This window comes from Microcaecilia unicolor, chromosome 3 (assembly GCF_901765095.1).
Source record: "Microcaecilia unicolor chromosome 3, aMicUni1.1, whole genome shotgun sequence".
Taxonomy (NCBI): Eukaryota; Metazoa; Chordata; class Amphibia; order Gymnophiona; family Siphonopidae; genus Microcaecilia; species Microcaecilia unicolor.
Genome location: NC_044033.1, coordinates 244327770 through 244354905, shown reverse-complemented (window position 1 = coordinate 244354905; position 27136 = coordinate 244327770). Strand labels below are relative to the sequence as shown.

The 27136-nt window shown below is 42.7% G+C and overlaps 3 protein-coding genes across 3 annotated transcripts in view; 2 read left to right on the top strand and 1 right to left on the bottom strand.

Moving 5' to 3' along the window:
- Positions 1 to 18425, top strand: part of LOC115466409 (gastrula zinc finger protein XlCGF46.1-like) — a 70040-nt gene extending 51615 nt beyond the window's left edge. Inside the window, exons 6-7 of the mRNA XM_030197613.1 lie at positions 799 to 883; positions 18403 to 18425. Of these exons, the coding sequence (XP_030053473.1) occupies positions 799 to 854 (56 nt within the window). The 3' untranslated portion in view covers positions 855 to 883; positions 18403 to 18425. The remainder of the gene's footprint in view (positions 1 to 798; positions 884 to 18402) is intronic.
- The window catches only part of LOC115464537 (zinc finger protein 845-like), a 924208-nt gene that overhangs the window by 123691 nt on the left and 773381 nt on the right, over positions 1 to 27136 (top strand). The gene's annotated exons all lie outside the window — the stretch shown is intronic.
- Positions 178 to 27136, bottom strand: LOC115466423 (zinc finger protein 777-like). The gene is made up of 8 exons (XM_030197640.1): positions 26915 to 27136; positions 20220 to 20282; positions 16866 to 16992; positions 15815 to 15928; positions 15586 to 15675; positions 9182 to 9342; positions 797 to 848; positions 178 to 368 (listed from the first exon to the last, which is right to left on the bottom strand). Exons 1-8 carry the CDS (start codon positions 26936 to 26938, stop codon positions 250 to 252), a joined length of 750 nt encoding a protein of 249 aa, XP_030053500.1. The 5' UTR covers positions 26939 to 27136; the 3' UTR covers positions 178 to 249.

The following is a 27136-nucleotide window of genomic DNA, read 5'->3' as shown; positions in this document are numbered from 1 at the left end:
AGGATAAGTCTGTTCAGACATCTCTGATTCAGGATGATCCATGAAGGGGAGATCTTCCTCTTGTTTAACACTCAGTGAGAACACAGACATTACGACTGGAAGGCCTGTGATGAGAAAACACATTTACAAGGTTTCACTAAGTATCTGATAATACTAAATTAGGACACTGATTTTAAATGTCCAAATGTTTGATATTAATGACCCATTTCCCTTGATCTAAAGATGCAAAGCCTGTTAAATCCAAACCATTTACTTACTGTTGGTAGAGTCATCTGGATTTTCTTTTCCCTCCCACTCAAATTGTTCAGTGGAATATTTCTCATCTTCCTTTTTAATCTTGAATACATCAGGACTCACAATTGAATAACCTGACAATAACAAGTAGGAAAATTACATTTAAATTGTATTTGTAGAATCCCTCGGGAGGTTCCATGTGCATCATGTTTTGATGGAGCAGTCTCTATGTGTATGCACAGATGTCTTGGGTACGTGTATTTGTTTGTCAAAGCTTGGAGAGAAGAGGCAGCAGTGGCCTGCTGCTTGATTATGATTATATCACAGAGGTTTTCTGCTACAGAAAATTCTCTTCATAGTGCTACTAGGTCATCTTCTGGTTACCATTTGGAGAGGTTATATATTGTACAATACTAGTGTGCAGCTGATATGTCATGACCTTATGCAGAAGTCTTAGAAGAAATCTGAGAGGTAAATCCTCTCTCTGGTCTTCTGTTTAGGAACAGGAGAGAGAATCTAACTGGTGTTATGTGAAGCCTCTAAGGTCTACATTTTGTCTTACAGAGAGCAGCATCTTTTGCAGATCCTGTTGCAGTGGAGTCTTTCACAGGCTCCTATAACAAACAGAAAACCATTCAAAATAAAATGGGTAAGTAACAGTCAAGCCTTTATCTTTTTTCAAACACTCAAATAATGCTGCACACACCACAACTTCAAGGGTAAAGTGTTCCAGCTGTGTACGTCATAATGAAAACACACACTGTCTCATGGAAATTTTATAAACCATAGCCATGCTATGAAGAACAAAGAGTTTTAGAAGGAAGACGTTGAAGTAGTGTGCAATATTTTACAGGTAGCCAATGCAAATGCAAATCCCTCAGAATTGAAGAACTAGGCATTAAAATGAGAAATGCTATAATCTAGGTGCCTGTGATTGCGTGAGCTGAGTTGGTGCAGGAGGTCTTCATAAAGTACAGTCAGACAAGGAGAAAATGAAACAAAACTCATTTATTAAACAAATCCTGAAGCCTGCTACCTCACAGTGAATAAAGGTCTCTTTAATTCAGAGGCAACTTCACACAGGCTTGCAGCTGAAAGCCTTGAACACACAGTACATACACATCTACTTGTTTCCAGGGAGACCTCAAGAACAGCCTACCCTTATATCAGGTTCTGGTAGCTTACACCAGTGGCGTAGCTACAGGAGGCCCAGGTCCCCCCCCCCCCCCCCCCCCCCCCATTTCTGTCTCAGCCCCCCCTCCAACAATAGTGGTGTTTTGCATCCTTAAGCTCCTTGTCCCCTTGTCAGGCAGCTGAGCTCTCCCTCCCTTCCTTCAGTTCCGGCCAGCTACATCTCTCCTCCCTTTTTCCAGCAGTGAGCTGCAGCGCAGGCAGCACTAAAGACAGCTGCTTCTGGTCCGTTCTCTGCTTCGTCCCGCCTTTTCAACTTCCTGTGAGTGGGACGAAGCAGCAAGACGGACCGGGGCAGCCGGAAGCAGCTGTCTTCAGTGCTGCCTGCGGCTCACTGCTTAAGGAGGTTTGATTGAGAACAGGATTCCCTGTACCCTCAAAACAAAGCAAACAAATCTATGAGCTGCTTCATCCACCTTCTCATTCTTGTTGGTACCATTTTTATTTGATCCCACTTATACTTTCAAATATGCCAGCTTGTGCAGCATATGGATGTACACGGAGGAAGTATAATAATGGAATAACTTTTCATAGGTAGAGTAGTAATTTGTTTTATAAATCGTAATCAGTGTGTCATTTGGAAGAGCTGCTTGTGAGCACCAAAAACATAGGAAAGTGTGGGAGGGAAATCCTGGAAGCCAAATTTAGGCTGTGGTAAAAAGGTGTAAAAAAAGAAATGGCTATGTGGTAAGGTCGCACTTGCTGCGCGGCCATTTCGGGGGGAGCACTTACCACCATCCAATGAGTTGGTGGTAAGGTCTCCTGCGCTAACCCATGCACTGCGGACGCTGGCATTAGGCCGGCGGTAGTTCCGGATTGCCCCGTGCCAACCCTTTAGTAAAAGGGCCCTTTAGATAGCTGAAATTCAGAAGCTCCAGAATAACATTCTGAGAAGTACATAAGCATTTCCATACTGGGACAGACCAAAGGTCCATCAAGCCCAGCATCCTGTTTCCAACAGTGGCCAATCCAGGTCACAAATACCTGGCAATATCCCAAAAAAGTACAAAACATTTTATACTGCTTATCCCAAAAATAGTGGATTTTCCCCAATTTAATAATGGTCTATGGACTTTTCCTTTAGGAAGCTGTCCAAACCTTTTTTAAACTCTGCTAAGCTAACCGCCTTTACCACATTCTCTGGCAATGAATTCCACAGTTTAATTACTCCTTGTTTCACATGCAGAACCCAAGAGACAGCTCCACAGTTTCAATGAATGGGTTACACAATGGTACAGGAAAGAAGGATTTATATATGTTAGAAACTGTACAACATTCTGGGAAGGAGAAGCATGTTCCAAAAAGATGTGCTGCATCTTAACCAGGGCAGAATCAGGCTGCTGGCACTAGTGTTTAAAAGGAGATACAACAACTTTTAAACTAGAACTTGGGGGAAAGTCGACAGTTATTCAGGAGCTGAACTTGGGGGAAAGTCGACAGTTATTCAGGAGCTGATGGACTGGGATTAGGTATCTTTAAAGGATTCTAGCAAAACAGGGAAGTAAGGGCATCCCGATAAGGAAATTGCAACACAGGCAGAAGTAGGCCAGATGCTGTCAAGGGAAGAGCAGATGGAGAGTAAAGACTGCTAACTATCCCCGTCAACTACTAAGCAAGCTGTAAATACAGTACAGAGAAAAAACACACTTTGAAATGTTTTTATACAAATCCTAGAAGCTTGGAAAATACAATGAGAGAGTTAACATCATAATGACAGAGAGGATTAAACTGAAGGGTGGTAGTGCTACATGTTAAAGAGGGAATTGAGTGAAACAGAATGAAAATTCAGCAGGAAACAGATTGCAAAATGGTTAGAGAGGTCAGAAATAGTGAGAGATACAGGGAAGATTATGTTTAAATCTTTTTTTATTAACACAAAATATACAGTCATAACATTTCAACCAGTGCAACCAATTATTATCGATTTTCCAGATTTACTCAATTCTTTTCTCTTTTTTTTTTTTTCTCTCAAATTATTTCCCCTTCCCTCCCCCCCCCCCCCCCCCATCCCTCTTTCTTTATAGTTTCCATTGTTTGAAAATGCACATTGCTGTAGGACAAGCATCCTCCTGCTTCAGCGATAATAATAAACACATACAACAACTTAACATTCTTCTACTGTTAATTATTCCATCATCAAGTCACCTGTATCTTCCCACTGCCCTCCCATCACCCTCCCCCCTTCCCTATACTCTTTTCCCTCCCTCCCCCAACTTCTCCCGTAGACCCTTCCCACCAAGTCCTTATAAACTATCAGTTCGGGTAATTTTACAGGTTCAATAAGTGACTTCTGGCTGCAGGAGTCATAGTGTTCCAAAAAGGTGACCACACCAATTGCAGTTCTTCTCCTGCACTCGTGTCCATGTCTTTTATTCCAATGCGTTCCAAACGTAACATCCTCATCATTTGTATTCGCCACTGCGACAATGTGGGGTATTTATAAGTCAACCATTCCTGCAATATGGCTTGTCTCGCCACAATTATTGCTTTGTTGATAAACGTTTTATATCCTTTTGGGATTGGATGTCCCAATGTTGGCTGTCCGAAAAGTAATGCCGGTTCGCATTTCCATCTGCTCTTCCACAATTTGGAAATATATTGCACCAAGGTTTTCCAAAACTTGTATATGCCTTCACACGACCAAAACATGTGGCCTAATGTTGCCCCACCACCTCCACATTTCAGACATGCTCCCCAGGGGGAGAGTCCCATATGAAAGGCCCGTCTTGGTGGAATATAAAGCCGGAGTACAAATTTATATTGCTGCTCCCAATGTACTGGCCAGGCCGATCTACTTCTAATGGACAAAATGTATGATTTAATGGTGTCCGATGATATGGTAAAAGTTAAGTCTTGTTGCCAGGAAATGACTAGTTTATCATAATCCAGTTCCGGCATTGTGTCCCTTATGTGCCTGTGATGAAATGAAAGAGGTACTTTATTCTGAGCCCCCAATGAAAAGGCTGTTGATAGTTCTTTCTGAACATCTTCTGCCAGGTCCTCCCATGGCAAGGATGTTACATAATGGTGTAGCTGTCCATAATAAAATGCGTCTCTGTCCGGCAGGGCAAATTCTGCCTGTAAGTCTGAGAATGGTTTCATTCTGCCCTCCTCTGTAACTACCTGTAATATATATTTTATACCCTTCTCATCCCATCTGCGAAAGACTGAGTACATTTGCCCTGGGGGAAATGCTACGTTACCACAAATCGGTAAGTAGGGGGTGGTTTTTGTAGAGAATTTGTGCATTTTGCATATCCACCTCCACGCTGCCCTGGCTACCTGTATTATCTGAGTTGGTTTCAATAGCTTAGGTATTCTTGTCCCCGTAACATGCAAGTAGTTACTAAAGTGAACCCCTGATGTCAACCTCTGTTCTAGCTCTGTGTTAGAGTATTCCTGTGTTTGCCTAAACCAATCATTTACATGTCTCATGCCACAAGCCACATTTAACCACCTAAGATTAAGGAGCCCCAGCCCCCCATATTCTACTGGGATCTGCAGTGATTCAATGGGCAAGCGTGCTTTTTTCCCTCTCCATAGAAAACGTTGGAGCATAGTATTTAATTGTCTTTCATCTGTCCTTTTCAGATACAATGGTAATGTTTGCAATACATATAACCACTGGGGTATTACCATTGTGTTATACAATGCAATTCTCCCCCCCAATGAGAGAGGCAAAGGGGCCCAAGCCCGCAGTCTCCCCTCCGTTCCTTTAAGTAGCCGACGGACATTAGACTCATACAGTTTTGTAAGGTCAGAGGAAATATACACTCCTAAATATTTGAGCTCTCTGTGTGCCAATTGCAATGGTAGTCTGTGTTCCATAAGTATTCTAGTTTTCGGCCCTAAGGCGAGTACGTTTGATTTGCCCTTATTTAGTTTGAAACCTGACAGCTGACCATATCGGCCTATGTTGTCTAATAATTTATCCAGAGAATGATCTGGGTTAGTCAGTATTAATAATATGTCATCAGCGTACGCCAATGTTTTTATTTCCTGGCCTGCTACTTTAACTCCCTCTATTTCTGTAGCATATTTTAGCGTCCGGAGCAAAGGTTCCAGTGCAATTACAAATAATAAGGGGGACAATGGACATCCCTGTCTCGTCCCTCTCCCAATGGAAAACGCCGCCTCACCTATCCCGTTCACTATCACCTTCGCTTCTGGGTCACAATACAGGGTTTCTACTGCTTTCCTGAACCATCCTTGAATTCCCATATGACCCAGTGTTTGGAACAGCCAATCCCAGCGCACCTGGTCAAAAGCTTTTTCGGCATCCAAGCTGATCACCATGGCCGGGTCTCTAGCCTCCAAACACGATGCCATAGCTACTAGAAGTTTTCTTACATTGTGGGTTGCTTGTCTGCGTCTGACGAACCCAACTTGCTCGGGCCCTATGAGGACGGGAAGCCACTGCGCCAGTCTCTCTGCCAGCACTTTTGCGAGTATTTTTACATCTAAATTAAGCAGGGAAATGGGCCTATACGAGCTCACCTCCTCAGGTGGTTTTCCCGGCTTTGGTAGTAATGTAATATGTGCAGTGTTCATAAATTTAGGGAAGGTTCCCTCCTGTATCACTTCCTCATAAAACTCCAATAAGGGTATCATCGCACCTGGGGGCAGCATTTTATAGTATTCCCCCGTGAAACCATCTGGCCCTGGGGCGGAATGTTGTTTTAGGGATTTCACAACTGCTTGGATCTCTGTCAATGTGAGAGGGTTGTTCAATGTTTCTAAGCCTGCTGGGGGAATTTTATCCAACCCTGCCTTGGCTATGTATTCTGAAAGTTGCTTACCTAGCGGCCCATTCTCAACAGAATAAAGATTTGAAAAATAATCTGTAAATAGCTTCCCTATCTCTTTCCTGCATGTTGTTATGTTACCATTATTATCTTTTAAGGCTGCCACAGTTCTAGGACCACCCCAGTTTTTTATTACCCGCGTCAGTAAGCGCCCTGAGCGATTACCAAATCTCTGTAGTTTATATTTATAATAAAGCAAAGATTTGTTTCCTTGGTCATGTAGAAGCGTATTGAGCGCTATCTGTGCAGCCTTCAGTGTGTCTAATGAGTCTTGATTGGGGTGTTGTATATGTGCGCGTTTGGCCTTCTTCATCTTCTCTTCGAGTAATAGTATACCCTGCGCTCTTTTCTTTCTTTTCAGGCTAGTGTATGCAATTATCTCCCCCCTTAGCACCGCTTTTGAGGCGGACCAAAACAGCATTGGTTGTACGTGCGCATGTATATCATTATTCAAAACGTACTCTTCCCATTTAGCCTGTATGTGAGCTTTAAATTTGGGGTCTGTGTATAAATATGTTGGGAACCTCCAACCTCTGCCCCCCATGTCATCTACTGGCATGACCAAGTCCACCCAAACCAGAGCATGGTCCGATATCTCCTCTGGACCTATAATTGCAGCTTTTACCAGGTGGAACATTCTTCGGTCTATTAAAACATAATCTAGTCGAGATAAGGTACCGTGTGCTCTAGACCTATGGGTATAATCTTTTTCCCCTGGATGTAGTGTTCTCCAGGCATCGATTAGTCCCAGGGTTTGGGAGAGTTTATCAAATTCCTGCACTCGTTGACCTGTATAATGGCAGGATGTGGGATTAGTACTATCTTGTTCTGGGTCTGCGACCATATTAAGGTCCCCCATCACCACGATCTGCCTCGGCTGGTACCGGAGACATTGGCCTATTATCGTATTATAGAATTTTGGATCACAGAGGCTAGGCCCATAAATTCCCACCAGGATAAATTCAATGCCCTGTAACCATATTTGTATTACAATGTAGTTCCCTTGGTCCCCTTTTGCCAACAACTTAGCCCTGTACTGTAACCCCTTGCGGAAGAGAACTACTACTCCCCCTCTCTGCCCCTGTGGGGAAGCCGCATAACACTCTCCCACCCAGAGCCTTTGTAATTTTGCATGTTCTAAGTCTGTAAGCCTTGTTTCTTGTAGGCATGCTATGTCAGCTTTATGCCTCTTTAAGGCCGTCAATATTTTCGCCCTCTTTATGGGGGAGCTGATGCCTCCCACGTTCCATGTGATCAACCTGGCAGGCATGACATATTTTGTTTATGATTTCCAGACGAACATGTCCCTTTTATATGTCTTAACCTTCTACCCCTGTCTCCACCGAATATATTCATTGCATAATTGTGTAAACTCTGCCTTGGTGTATTTTTAATCTGCTCCAACAGCCTCAGTCTTTTGCACCTAATTTGCCTCCCTCTTACTTTCTGCAATCTTCTTCCTGGGTCCCTTTGGTCTTCCCGAACTTGAATCCCCGGTATGTCTTCTACCCCTCCCCCCCCCTATCCCTTTCCCCTTCCCCTCTCTTTGCTCCCTTTGCTCCGTAGGCTTTCCCACGGAATAAGACTCCCTTAGTCGGCGAGGGGCCCCCCGCTCCCAGTTATCTCAGATTAATACTTTACAGGCATAACGTTACATACATCACCAAATATTCTTGCCCTCCGGACAGTCCATCTAGGTCTCACTGCTTAGTTTATTTTCTGACATAAAAGCCCGAGACTCCACAACCGATTGAAAATGATGCCACTTTTCCTGGTGCATTATCTTCAAGTGCGCCGGGTACATGAGTGCAAATTTTATCTTGTTTTTGGCCAGTTCAGAGCAAACCGGATGGAATGTTCGTCTTTGCTCTTGAACCTTCTGTGAGTAATCTTGAAATATCATTATTTGTTGGCCTTCAAAACGCAAATTGTCTCTCTTTAAACGGAATCCTCTAAGGATCTCTACTTTATGTCGAAAATTTAAAATTTTTGCCACAACTATTCTCGGGCGCTGTGAGTTCTCCATTTTTCTTCCCACCCTATGTGCCCGTTCAATGGTCATGGTGCCCATAGAGTCCGTTAGCGCCAGCTCTTTCGCTAGCCATGTTTCTAACCAATCAGTCAGGTTCCGCTCTGGCAGTCTCTCTGGGATCCCTACGATCCTGATGTTACTGCGCCGGGAGCGATTTTCTAAATCTTCTAGCTTTTCAGCTTGCTCTGCGAGTTGCCTTTGCAGTTGCGCAATGTCTGGGCCCTGTGCGCGGGAATCGTCTTCCAGTGCGGAGACCCTCACTTCCAAGTCGCCAGTTCTCGTTTCCAGGCCGTCCAGCTCTACTTGTATGGCTTCTAAGTTTTTAGACAAAGCGTCCCAACGGGGATTCAGGGCGCGGATCACCGCCGCCGTTATTTGTTCCAGCTGCTGGTCTGTAAATATTGAGGCCGGTTGCGGCGTCCCATCCGCCATTTTGTTGTCTCCGCTCGCTACCTTGCCCCGTGTCTTCGCGCTGGATTTCTGCGCCATCTCGGTAGGTGATTTACCTAAATATTTGTCCATGCGGCCTGGTGTTCAGGTGGAGGGCTGTCTTGAGGGATTTGTTCGCCATTTTAAGCAATTTTTATATCGTTTTGGAGCGGGTGAACCCGGAGCCTCAAGCCGCTGCTGCTGCCTCGCTCACCGCATGACCGGAAGTCGAGATACAGGGAAGATTATAAAAATTGATAAAGGATGAGAGACAGTAGATCCTGAAGAAGATTAAGGGAAGAGACAGAGCGACGTGGGATAATGGTGAGGGAGAATAAGAGAAGAAATGAAAAGCAAAACAAAAAAAAAAGACAGACCTGAAACACATTATCTATACAACAAAAGTAAGAAATCAGAGGCTGTGATTATAACACCTCATTCTCACTATCCCTGGTCCAGGGATCTTTCTTATAGGAAAAGTTTATATCACCTCATTATTAGCTTTAATCAAAGCTTCATCACATGCTTCAGGCAGTTCCTCACATGTGCCCGTGGTGGTCAGATTTCCTCTTTCCTCAATTCCTGGAGACTTGGTCCTGAATCCCTCTTGCTCAAATCGGATTAAAATGTCAGGCTTGACAGTGTGAGACCCTATTATAAGAAAAAAATTAATTTAAAACAAAAGTTACCACAGAGCCTATAGGTGCCCAGAATTATGCCATTTTCACAGGCAGCTCCACTGGTACAGAACAAAAAAAAAAAAGAGGGGTACTGCTGTACTGATCATCATCAGAAATGTATTCTAGAAATAGCCTGATATTTTCATACTGTGGAGCAACTCCTTTCTGAACAGCTACACACAGCTCTGTTGTAAGTATCGGAAATCAGGAGGGTTTTTTTTTTGACACAGACTATTTTCCATCAGTTTCTGTAGATCAGAAATCAGATTATGTTGGGCACCAACAACTGGAAATCTACTAAATCATTATAAGGTAGATATTCAGTTTGAGGCAGTCAGTGATTTTTAGCTGCTTATAACCACAGGCTGAATTAACCCCAGACAGTCAATGCTGGACCATGTCCAGGCATCAGCTTTGAATATACAGGCAGTCAGATGGGATATCCAGTGATTCTTTCCGGTGAATACATTGGCAGTCAGTGGGAATATTCAGTGATACTATCCAGTTAATGCACAGATTTATCCACAGAGAATTCGAACATTACTAAAGCGTGATCAGACCATGCAATTTCTTGAACGTTAGGGGATATCACTAGGTATTGAGGTAAGGCAGGTGATAAGTATACTATCAGGCTCATTTTCGAAAGAGATGGACATCCATCTTTCGACATAAGTCGGAACATGGACGTCCATCTCCCAGACGTCCAAATCGGTATAATCGAAACCCGATTTTGGACGTCTCCAACTGCAGCCCGTCGCAAGGACGTCCAAATTTCAAGGGGGCGTGTTGGAGGCTTAGTGAAGGCGAGACTTGGGCGTGCCTAACACTTGGACGTCTTTGACCCATGATCGAAAAAAGCAAGGACGTCCCTGACGAACACTTTGACGTTTTCACCTGGATGTGTTTTTTTTTTACGAATAAGGCACAAAAAGGTGCCCAAAATGACCAGATGACCACCGAAGGGAATCGGGGATGACCTCCCATTACTCCTCCAGTGGTCACTAACCCCCTCCCACCCAACATCTTTAAAAATATTTCATGCCAGCCTGAGATGTCATACTCAGGTCCATGATAGCGCATGAAGGTCCCAGGAGCAGTTTTAGTGGGTACTGCAGTGCACTTCAGACAGGCGGACCCAGGCCCATACCTCCCTACCTGTTATATTTGTGGAGGAAACAGCAAGCTCTCCAAAACCCACCACAAACCCACTGTACCCACATCTAGGTGCCCCCTTCACTCGTAAGGGCTATGGTAGTTGTGTACAGTTGGGGGTAATGGGTTTTGGTTTTTTTTTTTGGGTGCTCAGCACACAAGGTAAGAGAGCTATGTTCCTGGGAGTATTTTATGAACTCCACTGCAGTGCCCCCTAGGGTGCCCAGTTGGTGTCCTGGCATGTCAGGGGGACCAGTGCACTAGAAATGCTGGCTCCTCTGGTTTCGAAAATCGCTGAAAGTCAAAGATGTCCAAATTTAAGGACGTCTTTGGATTTGGACGTCTTTTAATGGTGTTTTCGAAATGAAATATGGACGTCCATCTTTTTTCGAAAATACGGTTTTCCCCGCCTCCGGATTTGGACATTTTACAAAGACGTCCAAATCCAAACTTAGACGTTTCTTTCGAAAATGCCCCTCTAGATCTAATATGTGACCTGCTGAGTGTGTAGAGTCTTTCATGAGTTGTCTAAATTGAAATTGTTCTAGTATTAGTTTCCATAATCTTGTTGTGGTGTTAATTCATCTATAGACAGTTCACCTGGCACGTTTTAAAGTCGCCTAGTATGCATACTTTCTGGAGATCAATTGGTAAAGCCAATAGAAATTCTAAGAATAGTGAACAGTCCGCTGTTATTTTTTCTGGTGGACAACAGAATAGGCAAATGGCTATATATGTGTATTCTATCACTAGAAATTCAGCAAATTCGGAAGATTCTGCATCCAGCAGTTTAAGAGACAGTGTTTTCTCTTAGAACATATTACTACTCCTCTTCCTCTTTTGTACGATCTGCATGACCATTCCCACGTATATTCTTTAGGGCAGCATTGTCTAACTACTACTGAAGTCTGATTTTAAGAGCCATGATTCTGTCACACAAAACATGTCAAAGTTATGTTGTATAATTAGGTCATGTATCAGCAGTGCTTTTTTTGTAGGAAAAAAGGTACCGGTACTCAGTATGGGCAGGGCCACCACATTTGGCTCCACCCCTATGATAACCACACCCATGTTAGCCACACCCCTTATTCCAACCATGGCGCATATAAACAGGTATCATTGAAAATATTATACCAGTATAGGAGAAAAAAAATAACTTGGAATTTTTTCATTATAAATAATTTCTGTAAGATGTTGCTCCAGTATACCCAGCGCAAAATAAATAGAAGATGTAAATTCTCAAATTGGACATTTTCCAAACACTATTTTATTTTGTTACATTTGTACCCCGTGCTTTCCCACTCATGGTAGGCTCAATGCGAGCGGGCAATGGAGGGTTAAGTGACTTGCCCAGAGTCACAAGGAGCTGCCTGTGCCGGGAATCGAACTCAGTTCCTCAGTTCCCCAGGACCAAAGTCCACCACCCTAACCACTAACCACCCTAACCCTAACCACTAGGCCACTCTTCCACTAAAATGAAAATAAAATGATTTTTTTTTCTACCTTTGTTTTTCTGATCATGTCAGTCCCAGTCTCTGATTCTGCTGCTCTATCTGTTCCCTTAACTCCATTTCCAGGGCTTCCTTTCCATTTATTTCTTTACTTTCCTCTTTTCTTGTTCTATATCCATAGGTAACAGCTGGGTCCTCCACAGACTTGACTGGAGGAGGAGGTATAGAGTGGATCCAGTTTTTGCCTATTTTCTCCATCTATGTGCAGTTTTTCCTCCTCTTTTCCCTTTCCCTCATCTCCGTCAGTATGCATCTCCTTTCTATTCTTCCCTCCCTTCCATCCATATGCATCTCTTGTCCTTCCTCTCTCTTCCCTCTCATCCATCCATGTCCAGCATTTCTCCTATCTCCTCCCCTCCATCCATGTTCATCTCACTTCCTCTCTCTTCCCTCTCCTCCATCCATGTTCATCTCACTTCCTCTCTCTTCCCTCCCCTCCATCCATGTCCAGCATTTCAATTCTCTCCCCTCCATCCGTGTCCAGAATTTCTCGTCTCCCCTTAATCCATGTGCATCTCCTCCTCTGTCTTCCCTCCCCTCCATCCATGTCCAGCATTTCAACTCTCTCCCCTCCCCACCATCCATGTGTATCTCCTTCCTCTGCCTTCCCTCTCCTCCACCCAAGTCCAGCATTTCTCCTCTCTCCCTTCCCCTCCATCCGTGTGTATCTCCTTCCTCTGTCTTTCCTTCCCTCCAACATCTCTCTTCCGTGCCCTCCACTCCATCCATGTCCAGCATTTTTCCTCTTCCCCTTCCCTCCATCCATGTGCATCTCCTTCCTGTCTTCCCTCTCCTCCATCCATGTCCAGCATTTCTCCTGCCCTCCCTTCCATCAATCCTTGTCCAGCAACTCTCCTCTCTCCCCTGCCCTCCCCTCCCATCCATGTCCAGGGTAAACTTCTACAAAACAGATGAAGATGTGATTCCATGTGCCCCAATGAGAGGAGAGTTTAATTCTACTTCCATTTAATTTCAATATATTCCATCGTCTTTATAAACACCAGGCTTCCCAAGGCAGATTACAACCAGTTAAGTTGAATCCATCAGGAAACAGAATATTCTCACTGACAACTGGCCATCTGAATTGTATAGAAGCACAGTGAAGAAAAATGAGCACAAACTACAGAATTTATAATTGCTGTTTCTACTAGCTACAATAATTTTTGAAGTTGTTTTAGTGATATTCAATTATGTTTTTTCTCCTCCACCTTATAAGGCACTGCCTATCCAACAAAAATAATGTTAGACTTGTTACAGATGGACCGACAATAAAGAACGACAACGTGGATGCAGCAGCTCACTGGTTTGCTTGCTGTGTTTTGAGTGAACGGCGATGGCTGCGCGGGGGAGTGGAAACAGAGATTAATCAAATGTCTTCCTTACTTACAGTGACCTAGATAGGCTCACGTCCACTCCACTCTATTTACCGAAGTCACAGCGGCAAACCGGCGGGTGGCGCCAGTAAAGGCAGCAGGCAGGCAGGCAGGCTTGCTTCCGTCCTTCGCTTCCCTGCCCTCTCAGCGTCCCGCCTTCCTCTGATGTCATTTCCTTTCTGCGAGGGCGGGACGCTGAGAGAGCAGGGAAGCGGACGGAGGCGAGCCTGCCTGCTTGCTGCCTTTACTGCCGGCGCCTGCCGGTTCACCGCTGCGACTTCGGTAAATAGAATATTTTGCAGGGGGCAAAACGGAATGTAGGGGAGCTGCCGGCCTTCAGAAAAAAAGGTGCCGGTACACTGTACCGGTGCGTACCGGCACAAAAAAAGCACTGTGTATCAGTATAGACTTATTATGGACGAATTTAGTAGGCCTACTTTTAGGCCTGAAGTTTCATCTACGTGAACGAAAACAGAAAAAGGAGGAACAAACCTCACGAAACGGTGAGATGTACAAAGAAAAAGTGAGGTGAATCCAAAGTGGATAACAATGAAATCTTTATTAGGGTTTTCCATAAAATACGACCCAACACGGCAGTGTTTCGGCCCGAAGGCCTGCCTCAGGGGTCTTGGTGGATCTGATGTTGTTATGTATTACTTAACAACGGAAGAGTCCTAAAGCATTCATTTTTCTCAAAGCTTGTGTGACACCAGATGGTTTTTTGTGATGTTTGCATGATTTAGGAAGAGATCCATAGCGGCTTCTATTTGCGATTATCTCAACATTCCTATATAGACACATCTTGAAAAATAGTAGAAGGATGAGAGAAAAAAGGTAATGTTCCATACATCATACCTATCTATCTTTTCTTTTTAGGTAAATTAGTTTTCTCTCTTTTTTTCTTGTTTTAATATTATTCTTGTTTGGTTTTTTTTATCTCCATGCATGAGAGAGAGCCCATCAGGAGGGAGAGTATAGTAGCGAATTAACAGGATTTGTGTAGAATCCCGTGCGGTTTTGGTCCTTCACTCGCCTTCTCTCTTGTTCGGAGTGTAGGTCCCTGGTAACAATGTGCTTTCTTATTTGCTATTCTGGTCCGGCAGAGGCTGCTCGATTCTATCGTCCTTTCCATGGTGGTCCAGATGAGTGACTCTCTGTCATGTGCTCCTCCTGGCTTGGTCTGCATCGGTGAGTCGTGGGGCTTCCTGCTGGGCTCCTGTGGGTGTCACTCTGGTGCTGCTTGGGGCCAGACTGACTCTGCTGTTTCGCCGCTGGGTGCACCGCCAACACTGTTCTAGGTGTGCGCATTTGGGTGAGTAAGTCGGTCGTCTCAGGTGTCTCGACTCGGGCTCATCCTGGCTTTGTGCTGATCTGGCGCTGATCCGTTCTTCCACGTGGGGGGGGGCAGGTCGCTCAGGCAGTCAGTCGGGCTGGCGGGTCTGGGCCCTGTCAGGGCAATCGGGTTTCCGGTGGTCTGGAGGTTCCTCGGATCATGGCAGTCAGGGGTTCGGTGTGGCTCCAGACATGGCGTTGTCCTGTTCGTCCATGTGGAGGGCCAGCTCGCTCAGATAGTCAGGTTGGCGATTCCGGATTTCGCTTGGGCAGCTGGGCTGGCGATCTTGGGTTCCCAGTGTTGGAACGGAGACTCCCCGGATCCCATCCAACAGGGGTAGCTGTGCCACCGGTTTCGGGCCAAGAGATTGGGCCAGTCTGGTCTGCACCCTCAGGAGCTGGTCCTCGAGGCATCTGTCTTAGTCAGCCATCTTAGGGAGCCGAAGAGCTATAGAAATGATAAGTAGTAGTACTAGTAGAACAGGGATTGTCTCTTACATGTTTCTGTACAGTGCTGTGTACATCTAGCAAATTTCATTCATCAATGGTACATAAAGGTAAGACCCAAAATGGCCATGTTTTGGCAAGCTAGCTTTCGTCAGGGACCTATATGTCCCATTGATGAATAAACCATCTGGAACAATTTTATCGATTGTCCTTGGACTTTGTTGTTTTTGGACTCGTGGATTTGATGGGTTCCACCGTTTTTGGTTTGTTCAATCACACACCATGACAGTATCTGCTTTACAGAGAAGATAACGAATGGCTTCTTAGCCTATTAGCTCTCAATTCCTAAATAATCCTGGCTGACTTTAGTAAGATGTGCAGGAGGAATTTTATACTTACTTGTTACAGGAGGGTGAGTCTGTTCAATCAAAGGAAGATCTCCCTCTTGTTTAACACTCACTGAGAACACAGACGTTAAAGTTGGAAGGCCTGTTAAGAAAAAACACACCTAGAAGGATTCACCAAGGATATGATAATACTAAATTAAGAAATGGATTTTAAGCCTCCAAAGGTCTGGAGCCTTTGATCTGAAAATTCAGAGCCCTTCAAATCCAAAACATCTACTTACTCTTCGTAGGATCATCTGGGTTTTCTTTTTCATCCCACTCAAAATGTGGAGTGAAATTTTTCTCATCTTCATTTTTTATCTTGAATATAATATCAGGATTAACAATTGAATAACCTATAAATAAGTATGAAAATGGCATTTCAATTTAAATGTATAAGCCCCATAAGTACATAAGTATTGCCATACTGGGAAAGACCAAAGGTCCATCAAGCCCAGCATCCTGTTTCCAACAGTAGCCAATCCAGGTCACAAATACCTGGCAAGAGCCCAAAAAAGTATAAAACATTTTATACTGCTTATCCCAGAAACAGTGGATTTTCCCCAAGTCCAATTTAATAATGGTCTATGGACTTTTCCTTTAGGAAGCTGTCCAAACCTTTTTTAAACTCTGCTAAGTTAACCGCCTTTACCACATTCTCTGGCAACGAATTCCAGAGTTTAATTACACATTGCGTGAAGAAAAATTTTCTCCGGGGAGGTTCCATCTGTTCTGAACAAGCAGTGCATGAGAGAGAGAGAGTGTGTGTGTGTGTGTGTACATACAAGACTAAGTTCTGTATTCGGCACAAAAAAAACTAGCCAATGAGAGTTGGGCAATGTTTATAGAATAGCGTTTGGTACCAGGATCCGTGCCCAGTTTTGGGCGTGAGGATTTACATCAGCTGAAACCTGGTGTATATTCTCTCGTCTAAATTAGGCGCGGATCTCCCTTATTCTGTAACACTGTGTGCAAATTCCAGGAATGCTCCTCCCATGTCCGCACCCCCTTTCTTGATCCACGTGAAGATTTAAATTAATGACAATCAGCGCCCAAGTATCAGTGCAAGAAAGGTCAAAATGTTGTTGCATGTAAAAGGGAGGCAGACTGCAGCTGGTCTTGAATGAAGCCTCTACTTTACAGCGCAGAGCAGCATCTTTTGCGTCAGAAGCCAGGTCTCAATTTCAGGTGCCCACGGGACCTGGTAGCTGGGATTTTTGCAGCTCTGATAAAATAACAGCACCCATTCCATTATTGTGCCTGTGTGGTAGATGATAAAGAAGACATATTTACCTCGTGATATGAGGATATCATGAATCTCCTTGACCACCTTCTTGTAGAGCTCTTTCTGCCATTCTCCCAGAACGTCCCACTCCACTTCCAAGAAATAAGCAGAAACATCCTTGAATGTTACCAATGCCTGGAATAGCAGACAGGACATGATCAGTTACAGTTTCTTTATCATGTTTGCGTAATACACTTTGTTATATGATAAGATCAGATCTCCAATACATTATAGTATGAAGTATATATTATGACTTCCTGGTCCTTAGAGAATCACTGGAAATCTCTCGTGTAGGCTATTTTTAGCAGTTGCAAAATGGAGGAGGCTGCACTGCAGCAACTGCAAAGTTGGGAAGTACAAAGGTTGGTGGGTTAGTTCAAAGACTCGGTTGGAGAAAGAACATGACATCACAAAGCTGAAGCTAGTTTTCCCCTGCAGCCACCATACTGGTACACCCAAAACAAAGCAAGAAAGTTGTCAGCTGCTTTATTCTCGTTGTCATTGTTCTTTTATCTCAGTTATATTTAGAAACATGCAGCATACATATGTAAACAGAGGAACTATCATAACAAAATTACTACTCTAACTGATAAAAAGTTATATGTCCTAAATTGCTATCATTGTCATTTGGAGGGGTTGTTTATAGGGACATCCTAGCAGGCATTGTATTGGTGCTGAGATTTATTTTCACCTAGTAAAAGGGCCACCAAAACAGACGTCATGTTATGCGAATCAAGAGCTCAAAATTCACAGTTTTTCAATTTTAAGTACAAAGGTTTTTTAAAACTTTAATTAGATTGAAACCTGGTAGCATTTAATATCTTTTTTCCAGTGCACAGATCACAAGAGAAAGATGGTATGTGGGAACTTGCTATCTTCATGCAGAAGTTCTGTTTGTATGGTTTTTAAAAATCTTTTGTCTCCCAGCTTTGTGTTTGTATATCGATGAGTCCTGGGAATGATGGTGAATAAGGGAAAGTAGCAGTAGAAAAGTTGGAGTGACATTTATATTTTGCAAATGGTGACGCATAGCTTGATGGGATATCCTTGTTGTCAGAACAGAGTAAATAATTTCTTAGCTATTTTGGCAGGTGGAAACAGTCATATGGGCTTATAGGGAGAGAGTGGAGGGAAGGGTTCTTGGGGTATTGTTTCTCTATGTCACCCGTCCTGCTTGTGAACCTCACACAGTTCAATTATCCTTCTAGTTTGTAGTCGTGTGAGCCGAGGTTCACTGTGTTTAGTTCACAAGGGACAGAGTGAGCATAAACAAAACATTATCCTGGAAATGGTGTTACCGGATGAATACATTAAAGGTAATTACTATAGAGAGAATCAATTTGATGCACACAAATGCGGAGCCCAAATCCAGATAGTCTATAATTACTTATTTATTAAAATGCACAATTATAAGTATATTGCACTGAAATTGTCATATAACTAATTAAAATAGGTTAAATCCTTAAATATAATAATTACTATAAATACTTAAAACTCCTACTGGATCCAGTTATTACACTCTAAAATGTATTTCCTCTTCTTCAGAACCAATAATATCCCCAATCAGGTAAGTATCTCATATACCCATTAACAAATTTACATAAATTTCTTAAATAAACTTTTACTTAACAACTTCAATTTCTTTTCCTCCTATAGGAGTTCCTTTTCTGGTATGTATTACTACTACTACTACTACTTAACATTTCTAAAGCGCTACTAGGGTTACGCAGCGCTGTACAATTTAACATGGAAGGACAGTCCCTGCTCAAGGAGCTTACAATCTAAGAGACAAATGTACAGTCAATCTGATAGGTCAGGCAGATTGGGGCAGTCTATATGTTTCTTTTCCTCCTATAGGAGTTCCTTTTCTGGTATGTATTCAATTATAATATTCCAGACCAATTGTATAGTCAAAGAATAATCAAATTTATTTTAATCTTTTTTTCCCTCCCAGGTTCTCAGTTCTTGTAATAAGTAGGAATGTCTAGTGTAAATGCAAAGTGTTTCTTTTTCAATTTCAGAGTTCCAATCAGTTGTCTTCTCTTTTGCAGTTAGCTGGATTTCCTGCTTTCTTGGTTCCTGTGTCCTGGGTGACTTTCAGTGGATCTTCTTCCTAAACTTACTCTTTAAAGAAAATAATAGGAGAGATGCTACCTCCCTGTAGTGAATGTATTTTTTCTAATAAGCCTGCCTGATACTGGAACCTGTACTGTATTCTAAGATAAATAAAATAAAATAAATTTCCCTTTTCTGAATTCCTGACTTATTCTATAAGACTGTTAAATCTATATCCCTAACTAAAGAGAGCTGTTGAACACTTTTTCTTTTTCCGAGAAATCTCTAAAATGGAGAATATTTATTTAAAACATTCACCCTCACAGTCTCACACTGCATACACACAGCTTTCTGAGGATTGGTTCCAGTTAACCTCTATTTTATTTTCTTAGTACCAGGTAATTTATATATATATATCTGTCTGGTACAGACTTCTGATCTTAATCTGATTAATTTCAATACATTCTTTTTAAAATTCTTTCTAAACCAAAAGATTTCTTTCAGGTGTCATACCATATCAATTCCTACTATCATTGCCTCACCCCAGAAGGGCATGAAAATTACTGCTTATGAACGCTTTCTCACTAAAATTTCCTTTAAATAGTGTTCCAATTATTTTCTTACTTTAACCACTAATAATAGATTTAAAGTGTCTTTAAGGAACACCAAACTTCCCCCTCAGCTAAAAACTCCCCATCTATGATTCCTAGCACAAACCTCTATATCTCTTAGTACTCTCACTCAAAGTGAGTTCAGTCACTCTTTTATTTATCTCATCCAGGTTTTATCATTTATCCAGGTCATTCAGTCCTCACACACAGACAGATGAATGAACAGGTCTTCCCTTGTCTGGATCTTCAGTTGCTCTCCTTCAACTGTCACCAAGCAAACCCTAACAAGAGCAGTGCATCCAATCAGAGGGCTCCATTTCCATACAAAGATTCCATTTTACATTTCTCATTAAAAGTAATACATTAAACCCTCATTTCTGGGTTTAAACCATATAACTCAGGTCAGAGCCATACTCATACATTTACCCTGTGAAACTTTCTATGAAATTTGACCTCCACACACCCAAACTGGAACCCTTCACTCCCAGCATTCTTTAGGGCATATGTAATTAAAATTGTGCAACATGCAAGGTACTAAATACAAACTTTTTTCCACTAGTTACATTCGCCATTGTTTTCTTAAAATTTTTGTCACAGACAAAAATTTTATAAATTTTCCCCACTCACAAATTCCATTGCACATCCTTATTTTCTCATACTAAATCTACTCATGTGTACATTACCAACACAACTCACTCGACAGGATCTTTCACCCGAACCACTGTGTTGAATGTAATACAGTCCTTCATCCAGTGTATCCTGAGGATATAGAAAATGGTACCAACGTTAGTCCCATACCCTCAGGTACACTGGACCATCAAACCTCCTTGGTGTTACTTTCTGGACACATTTTTAACACTTTCTCGTCCCTGGTTGGTCTTACAGGTATATTAGGGAAAGGGCCATCTAATCCTTTCTAAAACCTTCTCACAATAAAACTGAATTATGAATTGGAATCCCTATTACATTACATCCAGATCAAAATAAACAAGAGAATACCACTCATACGATAACCATATTGGAACCAGATCATTTAGGAATTTCCTCAGTATTTCTCAAAATTCGAAATACATACACTTCAGAATTTGTACTTGGTTTACACTATCATTTCAAATTACCTCAATCAAACCTTCTGAGTGCTAGCTTAGCTCTCTTACATAGTAAGATACGAAGTAGTCAACTTCAATCTGATACAATAGAACAATATTTGTCACAATACATTTTTTCTTTGTCATCAAATTGATTCTCTTACAATTTTCCCATCTGTTCACCTTTAAGAATCAACAGAATATTTCATATTCTTCACTTTCTCACACTACAACACTTTTCAGTCAAGAATATAATCTTTCTGTAAATGCTCAGGTAATTTTTCTTTATTCCTTCTATCAGAAGATCTCAACTCTGGAATATCTAACTGTTCTGATGTTTCTAATGAAGGCATTTCCACCTCAGAAACATTTGGATAGTTAATTTCACTAGTAATAATATACCAATTTGAACAAGATGGTTTTTCCGTGATCACTTCACTTTTTTTAACTGGTGAACTGGAATTACCATTCGACACATTTTCATCCGAATTCTCACTGCATTCAAAATCATTTAGATGAATTAACTTAACCAGGTTTCGATGGACTACTTTAACTCTACCATCCTTGTTTTTTAATTTAAAAACATTTTTTTCAACTCCAAAAATTTCAACATTGCAATATGGGTCACGATCCCAGATTTCCTCTAATTTATGACGTTGACGAAATCCATGCTTCTTCACCAAAACCCAATCGCCAACCTCCAGAGTTACCGGATGAGTTTTGGAATCATAAAACCTTTTAATTTTTATTCCAGCCTTCTCAGATGCAAGGCGAGCAATCTCTTTTGGGCAGTCTCTGGAGTATATGCAGTTTTCAAGAAAACAAAGGGGCAGACGATCTGCAAACTCCAAAGTGGAAACTGTACAAAGCAGATCGTTAATAAACCAAAATATATTTTATTAATACGATAGAAATAAAATATGCATACAATAGATAGCCCGACACAGGCCGTGTTTCGCCCAACTGGGCTGCTTCAGGGGCTATATAGTAGTTCTCTACTATCAAAACAGAAATGTGCTGGTAAAAAGTATATGGTCAATATCTTGAAAAAAACGGCTCATCCAGAAATGTAGAAACAAATGGTTAAGGACCTGAGGTCATATAAACAGCCTCTTATCTCCAAATGTGCCGGCTGTTTATATGACCTCAGGTCCTTAACCATTTGTTTCTACATTTCTGGATGAGCCGTTTTTTTCAAGATATTGACCATATACTTTTTACCAGCACATTTCTGTTTTGATAGTAGAGAACTACTATATAGCCCCTGAAGCAGCCCAGTTGGGCGAAACACGGCCTGTGTCGGGCTATCTATTGTATGCATATTTTATTTCTATCGTATTAATAAAATATATTTTGGTTTATTAACGATCTGCTGTATATGCAGTTTTTACAAGATTTTATCCAATTTTCTATATCGCAGTACATTTTAATCCAAAAGTATTTTCTTCTGATGTTTTTGGCAGTAATTTCAGGACCATAATGACCACTTTGATCATGGTAGATTTTTAAGATTTCATACCTCATTTTCTTAGGTACCACCAATTGTAACACAACTCCACCATCTCTGAAATCAGTTATCTTCCGATATAATATTTTATTTCTGATGACCAATTTTCCTTGGTGGCTCCACAATTTCCTTGCCTCCCAGTTCAAGTTTTCCAGGTCTAAATTGTTATTCATTTCTAGGGCCATTATAACATCCCTCATATCATTATCTCTTCTTTGCTCTTTGATAATAGTGATATCAGAATACAGATTACCCTGTATACATTTTATTTGTCGAGCTTTACTCATCCTCTTCCTATTTGTACCTTCCAAAACATTTAACAATTTCTTTTTAGATTTCTTAAATTCTAAATAATCCTTTAATCCAGCATTCAGAATACGAACTGGCACTCGACCGTCTTCTGGTTTAGCTAGTACATTAGCAACCAGCAGTTTTTCTGGAAGGTGTGTCTTTTTCTTGGCTATTATCATCATATTACAGGATGACATATGTTTCACTATTTGACAGCTTCCTTCTATTATTTTCTCCGTGAGAGAGGGTATTATCTGGTTAGTGTTTCCAACAGTTTTCACATAACCAAGTTTCTCAGACATCGCATGATTGTCATACTTTTTCTTTTCTTGATTTGCTGTCAACGTTTTACAAACTTCAGTTTTCCCCCTTTCTGATCTTTTCTCAGAAAGATTCAGGAAATAATTTTCAAGATGTTTTAAGACATTCATGCCAACAATAGCTTGGATCTTTTCACCACCCAAATTTACTTTGGTTTCTTCTTCTAAATTATCTTTTACTATAAATACACATCTATCAGGAATTTTCTGGCCCAGACATTGAACTTCCACAATTATGCTTCCCAAAACTGGTAACTCTGTTCCATTCACAGCTAAGATTTTAATTCCTCCTGAATTCTTAAATTGTTCTGGATTTTCAAAATTTCTATAAAAGAAACTGGCAGTCATAGTGGAAACTTCTGAACCAGTGTCAATCAAACATCTGGCCTTGACACCACCAATGATCACTGGCAGAACCAGGCAACTTCCAATAGCTCTTTCTTTATATGTCTCCCAGTCTGATTCAGATTCTTGCCCTTCCACTGTTTGATTACGTATTTGAAGTACTGGAGTCTTGATAAGACAAGCGAATAAGGGTTAGGAGTTAAAAGCAGCATCAAAAAGATGGGCTTTTAGCTTAGATTTGAAGACGGTCAGACATGGAGCTTGACGTACCGGCTCAGGAAGTCTATTCCAGGCATATGGTGCAGCAAGATAAAAGGAATGGAGTCTGAAGTTAGCAGTGGAGGACAAGGGTGCAGATAAGAGAGATTTACCCAGAGAATGGAGTTCCCGGGGAGGAATGTAGGGAGAGATGAGAGGTACTGAGGAGATGCAGAATGAATGCACTTATAGGTCAATAAGAGGAGTTTGAACTGTATGCGGAAACGGATAGGAAGCCAGTGAAGTGACTTGAGGAGAGGGCTAATATGAGCATAACGAACCTGGCGGAATATTAGTCGTGCAGCAGAATTTTGAACAGATTGAAGAGGAGAGAGATGGCTAAGTGGGAGACCTGTGAGAAGCAAGTTGCAATAGTCTAAGCGAGAGGTGATAAGAGCGTGGATGAGTTCTGGTAGTGTGCTCCCGGTACAATCAAGAAATAAATGTCCACCCGCAACTTCAATCTTAAAGACTTTATTCCATGCAGGTTTCTAGTAGACCTGATACACAGTTCCAACAGCAGCATTCACCTTCAATCTTAAGCACACGTAAGCCACCTGAAAGTGTGTGGCAAATAGTCCCCTTTAAGCAGTAGGCTATCAGCACATACCAGGATTCAATACAGGCTCACAGTCAGCTCCAGTCTGGGTTCTTTATCCAGTAGTTCAATTCCAAATAGAAGCAGTTCATTCAATTCATCATCACAGTAAAATCACAAAGCAGCAGTTTCTACCTTCTACTCTCTTTACATTCAGGAGAGTTCAATACTTTAGGGACTCCTCATACCCAAGGGATTTCACCCTGCAGCAGCTTCACTGGTAAATTCAATACTTTAGGGACCTCTCTTACCCAAGGGTTTTCAGCCTGCAACTACTTCTCTCTCTCTGCTTCTCTCCCACGGGGACTCCTTACCACCTGCCTAATCAATCCCTGGCTTCTGCTCTCACAACCAATCATTCTCCTTCCATTAACTTCCCCCACACCCATACCAGCTGAGTTAAGCCTTAGGCTAATGATGAGCTCCTGCACAAAGGGTTTCCTAACTCTCTTTCCCCCTAGTGGCAGCCAATCTACACATCCTGCCAGCTTACACCCATGTCTTCCCCTGTTGCAGCTAGGAGTCCAGTCCGGGTTCTTCATCTCACCCCCTGGCTCCTTGCCTGCAATGCCTTCTGGGACTTGTATTTTAGACTGAAACTGCCTTAACCCAATTATCCTGAATGTGACTCTATCACAGTACAAAACATTCTATACTGCTTATCCCAGAAATAGTGGATTTTCCCCAAGTCCATTTAATAATGGTCTATGGACTTTTCCTTTAGGAAGCCGTCCAAACCTTTTTTAAACTCTGCTAAGTTAACTGCCGTCAAATAATTTAAAAAAAAAATCCCTTATCCTCCACGTTTTTTAAGACACTTTCTATCCAACCAAACAGCTTTACCCCCCCCGTTTACCAAGTCTCGCTAGCGGCTGGCGGTGTGCTAATGCTAACATAGCCCATTCACTTTGAACGGGCTGTTGGCATTGCATAGGCAATCTGTTATTTCTAATAAGTGTAACCCCCCCCCCCCCCCCATTACACTGCAGATTACTAGACTGCTGTAGAACTCTCCAGTCACTGGGGGGGAGGGTTTTGAGGTTGTGGGTGTTACAGCATCCAGCCCATGGATGTGGGTTCCTGGGAAAGTTGCAGAGAAATGTTTCTTGGCAATGAATGACAGAAGGGGAAGAGTTTGAGGTTTATAAATTTTGTAGTTGGGGAGAGCACATGGTCTTTGGCAGGGCTGCCGAAAGACTGGGCCGGGCCCGGGGCAAGGCTGCCCCCGGGGCCCCGCCCCCGCCCCTGAGGTTGCCATCGCCGCTCCCTCTCCACCCCCCCCCCCGAGGTCGCCGCCACCGCTCCCCCTCCTTCCCTCCGTCCGCCACCGAGCCAGGCCCCCCTGCATTGAAATCACAGCGCTGCAGGCAGCAGATCGCCTCCCTTCGGCCCTCCTTGTGTCCCGCCCTCGCAGAAGTTACGTCAGACGACGGTGGGACACAGGGAGGTAAGGAGGCCCGAAGGGAGGCGATCTGCTGCCCTGCTGTCTGCAGTGCTGTGATTTCAATGCAGGGGGCCCGGCTCAGTGGCAGACGGTCGATGACGGAGAGTGGGTGGGACTGCAGCGCCGGGCCCCCCCTTGGAGGCCCGGGTCTGGGGAATTTTGTCCCCCCTGCCCCCTTCTCGGCGGCCCTGGTCTTTGGTTGCCTTCACCTACACCAGGAGTTTGAGATTAATAAATATTGTTGTTGGGGAGAGCACATGGTCTTTGGTTGCCTTCACACCCACAAGGACCCATGAGGAGAGGGGGTGTCCTGGAAAGGCCAAATATAACCCAAGGCTGAATCAAAGGGGGAGTTACTGTCAGCCAAAGGTAGTAACTGAGTGAGGGGAGTGCTCTGGATTGGTGTCAGGAGAAACCCAGCCCAGGAGCAGGAGAGCCTGTTTGGGGTCAAGCTTGGAGAACTGCATCCCTGGAAGAGAGGACAGACAGGGAGATCTGGTCCTCTGAGGGGTTCGCCTGTGACAACCAGCACTGCAAGCATAGCCTTAGATTATTTCACCCAAAAGGATGAGTAATGGACAGGAGGAGATGTAAATATGTGCATATCAAAAGACTATTGAATCTATAGCATGAGTTACTGTTGTTTCTGTTGAGAAAAGGCGGACCAGTTTGGATATATAATGTGTTATTGAAGCTGAAGGAACTGTTTGCCTTCAGAATATATGAAGTCTGATTTAACTGCCTGTTGCAGAGTTCAGTAAAGTTGTCTGGCATAAAATACATTCCTTGCTGTGGAGAGTGTTCTTTGAACTGGAGAGTGAGGTGTGCACTCCAGGACAGAGAAAGGGAATTCAGTCTTTGTGATTTATTTTGTGGCTGGGGTCAAGAGGTGCCCAACCCAGAAAGCTAATCGGTGCCCCAGGCTGGATAGGCAGTGTCTTAAAATGGTGGAAGATACAGGATTTTTTTTTTTTTTGGACATTTATATCACACATTATCCCAAGCAAACATGGGTTCAATGTGGCTTACAGTTGAAAATACAGCGAGATAAGAGTAATAGAATTCAGTTGTACCATGACAGCAAATACATGGATAAGTCTGAAACATGTGCTTTAATGATGCCGCCTGTTCAGAAATCATACCAATAAGTATAGACAGTTATTCAAAGATTATCACATGCATACACCAGAATAGACATCCAAACACACACTGCAAAACTGTCAAGTTACCTATTCCAGGAGGGCGACGTTTTGGCCAGTCCTGGATTTCTGCCAACCTCATTTTGGTGCATTATGGGAACTGCAGCACTGATTTTAATGGATAGAATCATGGACTACAAGTCCCACACTGCTTTGGGATATAAGTTTAAAACCAGGACCAGACAAAAAAAGTCACCCTCCTGGAATGGGTAACTTGGCAGCTCTGCGGAAAAGTAAACAACAGCTTCTACAGCAGAACACAGTTTATACCAAATTGTTTAACCACCCTTCGGTTTTGCCTGGCAGCCTGTGTACAAGAAGTGAGAGAATAAATTTCTTACCTGATCAGAAACCAGGGCAGACATTTCTCTGCTGTTTCCCCTCTGATTTCTGCTGCTGCTGGAATGGATGTCCCTTTTCCTGGAAAGATGAATAAAACAGGAAGAGGTTGAACTGATTCCGGGTCTGGGATAAATTCCCTCCTCTCCCCCTCTGCAGATCTCAGACTAAGTCTTGCAGGGATTTCCAGACCCCAGAGACAGAAAATTTCTGCTTTTGTTCTG

What these genes read in the sequence shown, in the direction of transcription:
- LOC115466423 (XM_030197640.1), bottom strand. Translation starts at nt 26,938, where the DNA reads ATGTCTGCCCTGGTTTCTGATCAG. An exon ending in TGATATCCTCATATCACGAG is followed by an intron (nt 15,929 to 16,865) that starts GTAAATATGTCT and finishes ACTTATTTATAG; the next exon opens with GTTATTCAATTGTTAATCCT. An exon ending in TGATTAAAGCTAATAATGAG is followed by an intron (nt 849 to 9,181) that starts GTGATATAAACT and finishes TGTTTGTTATAG; the next exon opens with GAGCCTGTGAAAGACTCCAC.